Below are 2,500 nucleotides of genomic sequence, written 5' to 3'. Positions count from 1 at the left end.
TCTCATTATTAAGCTGTTCTCCGTTGCTGTGACCTTCCTGAATAATAGATCTCTTCTCTCCCACAGGAGCTCACTTGTGGCGCAGCATGACGGCAAGGTAGGACAAGTGCATCTGAAGTGGATGTTTGTTAGTGTGTGTGTGTGTGTGTGTGTGCGTGCGTGCGTGTGTCTGTGTGTGTGTGTGTTTGGTGTTGGTTTTAGTTCTAGAAACATCTGAGATGCAGATCTGTGTTCAGGGTTCATCTCATTGGTTGAGAGCAGTTGGTGGGCGGGGTCGGAGCTCTGGGTTATCTTACCTGTGAAATGATTCTAAAACTAAAACTGATGGTGTTTAAAGATTTCTTAAATTTGAATCACACACCAGAAATGTGTGTCGTCGTGTCAAACCGAAACGCTCGGATGCGTTGGACACTCATCCCGAAATCTGCACTGGACTGTTGAGAATCCGCGGCCCTGCAACAGCTGATTGGTCACACATGACTGTCTGATCTAATGCTCTCTCAGGCTGAAACCATGTGACGGCTCAGGTTCAAGTCGCAGAAAATCACACACTCACCTTATGACACATGAAAGCAACGATGGAGGGATGGGGACACTGCTGGAAAAAAATATTGATTTCAGATATAGCAACCGGCCGCAGCCTGTACATGCACCGCCGCCGCCGCCGCCATAGCCATAGCCATAGCCATAGCCATAGCCAAATATCCTATTTCACATAAGTTGGCCCAGATGCTAACTGTGCCACCTTTAAAAGTGGATTTCCCATCAACTATCCTGAAATGGTTTTAAAATATGGTATTTTTTGTTTCCCTTTTACATTCAGCATCAACAAATGCTGAACAAACATTGAGTAATGTTTTCAGTTTATTATTGTATTTACTTTTATCTCTGTGTTCTCTGGACAATGACCTGCTGTATTCACACGTGGGCTCAATGGGACATTACACAGACTTTGTACCAGAGAGATAAAACAGGTAAAATCTGTTCAATGTCCGGTCCAACTAATTTGGACATTTGCGTTCTCACACACAGCTCCTCCGGGTGATGTGGAGATAGGTTCAGGGTTGCAGTGCATGTGTCAGAGGGGCATTAGGCAACCGATGTGACTCGGCCTGGATCAAACCCCTGGCCTCATTTTGAAAGCAAGTGAGTGAGGCTGGGAGGGGGGTGGGGGGGTGGGGGGTAAACGTTACTCGATGCCAGCCCTGAAGGCTCGGTGGGATTCAGTGGAGGTGACGGGGATTTGTGGGCGCCAGGCTGGATGCAACACATCTGAGTTATATAACTGATGAGTCCTGGTGAGTCCAGGTCAGGGGCAACGCAGAGAGTTTCGGGTTTAAAGACACACAAACAAACCTGACGAGCTGGGTTTCCGTCTCCCAAATAGTAAATAATCAGGGTCAGAGGGACTGAATGCAATATGTCATCAGTATTAATAAAGTCTTCAAGGAGAAGGAGTTATTCACAAAATTCTAAATTATTTTCCAGCGTTTCATCATTAGATTTTGTTTGTTCAGAGATTGGCTAAAGTTATATTTTTTGGGGCATTTCTGCCTCTCATAGAGCAGACAAACTTAGAGATTTCAGAGAGAAGTAGACAGAAGGATCTACAATTTGTTTTTGAAGGATACATCCAGGATGTAAAACTGATTCATCAGTGAAAACAGGTTCAAAAGGTAAAAGTGTAAAAGAAAACCACCATATCACCTGGAGATCCAGACAGAAGACAATGAAATTAAGGAACAACACTGTTCCTCCTAATTTACTATTACAATCATTAAAATACATTCAATATACCTTCAGTAGCTAGCGTAGCATAGAAGTGCTAATGCCAGTTAATGGTATGATAACTTACTCTGCTAATGTTAGCTCCACGGGTTTCTACGTAGAAACGTAACGTTTTAGAAACGTATATATCTCCTTCCAACCTCTCCGGGTAACGAGTATCACTATTATACAACGTTGAGCCAGGACATGCGATCCAATACAACTGTTCTGCTCTGAGTTTACTTTGATGAAGCTGATAAAGTTCAGTTTTTGTCAGTTTTATTTTAAAATAACTCCATTAATCTGATTGATGTTTGACCAGTAGCAGTTTGATTCATTATCACGCTCTGACCTAATTTGCATATCTAGTAATAAATATCCCTCTTTACCCATCAGCCTTCACCCCTCTGTCTCTCTCTCTGTCTCTCTCTATCTCTATCTCTCGCTCTCTCTCTCTCTGTGTCTCTCTCTCTCTCTCTATCTATCTCTCGCACTCTCTCTCTCTGTGTGTCTCTCTCTCTCTCGCTCTCTGTGTCTGTCTCTCTCTCTGTGTCTCTCTCTCTCTCTCTCGCTCTCTGTGTCTGTCTCTCTCTCTGTGTCTCTCTCTCTCTCTCTCGCTCTCTGTGTCTGTCTCTCTCTCTCTGTCTCTCTCTCTCTCGCTCTCTGTGTCTGTCTCTCTCTCTGTGTCTCTCTCTCTCTCTCTCGCTCTCTGTGTCTGTCTCTCTCTCTGTGT

General features: G+C 44.1%; 1 protein-coding gene across 1 annotated transcript in view; it reads left to right on the top strand.

Moving 5' to 3' along the window:
• Positions 1 to 2,500, top strand: part of retreg1 (reticulophagy regulator 1) — an 18,866-nt gene that overhangs the window by 3,034 nt on the left and 13,332 nt on the right. Inside the window, exon 3 of the mRNA XM_031877182.1 lies at positions 67 to 97. Within this exon, the coding sequence (XP_031733042.1) occupies positions 67 to 97 (31 nt within the window). The remainder of the gene's footprint in view (positions 1 to 66; positions 98 to 2,500) is intronic.

The sequence above is a fragment of the Anarrhichthys ocellatus genome, unplaced genomic scaffold (assembly GCF_004355925.1).
Source record: "Anarrhichthys ocellatus isolate YVR2014 unplaced genomic scaffold, GSC_Weel_1.0 scaffold128, whole genome shotgun sequence".
Classification (NCBI taxonomy): domain Eukaryota; kingdom Metazoa; phylum Chordata; class Actinopteri; order Perciformes; family Anarhichadidae; genus Anarrhichthys; species Anarrhichthys ocellatus.
This window is presented reverse-complemented; position numbering and strand designations above follow the sequence as displayed.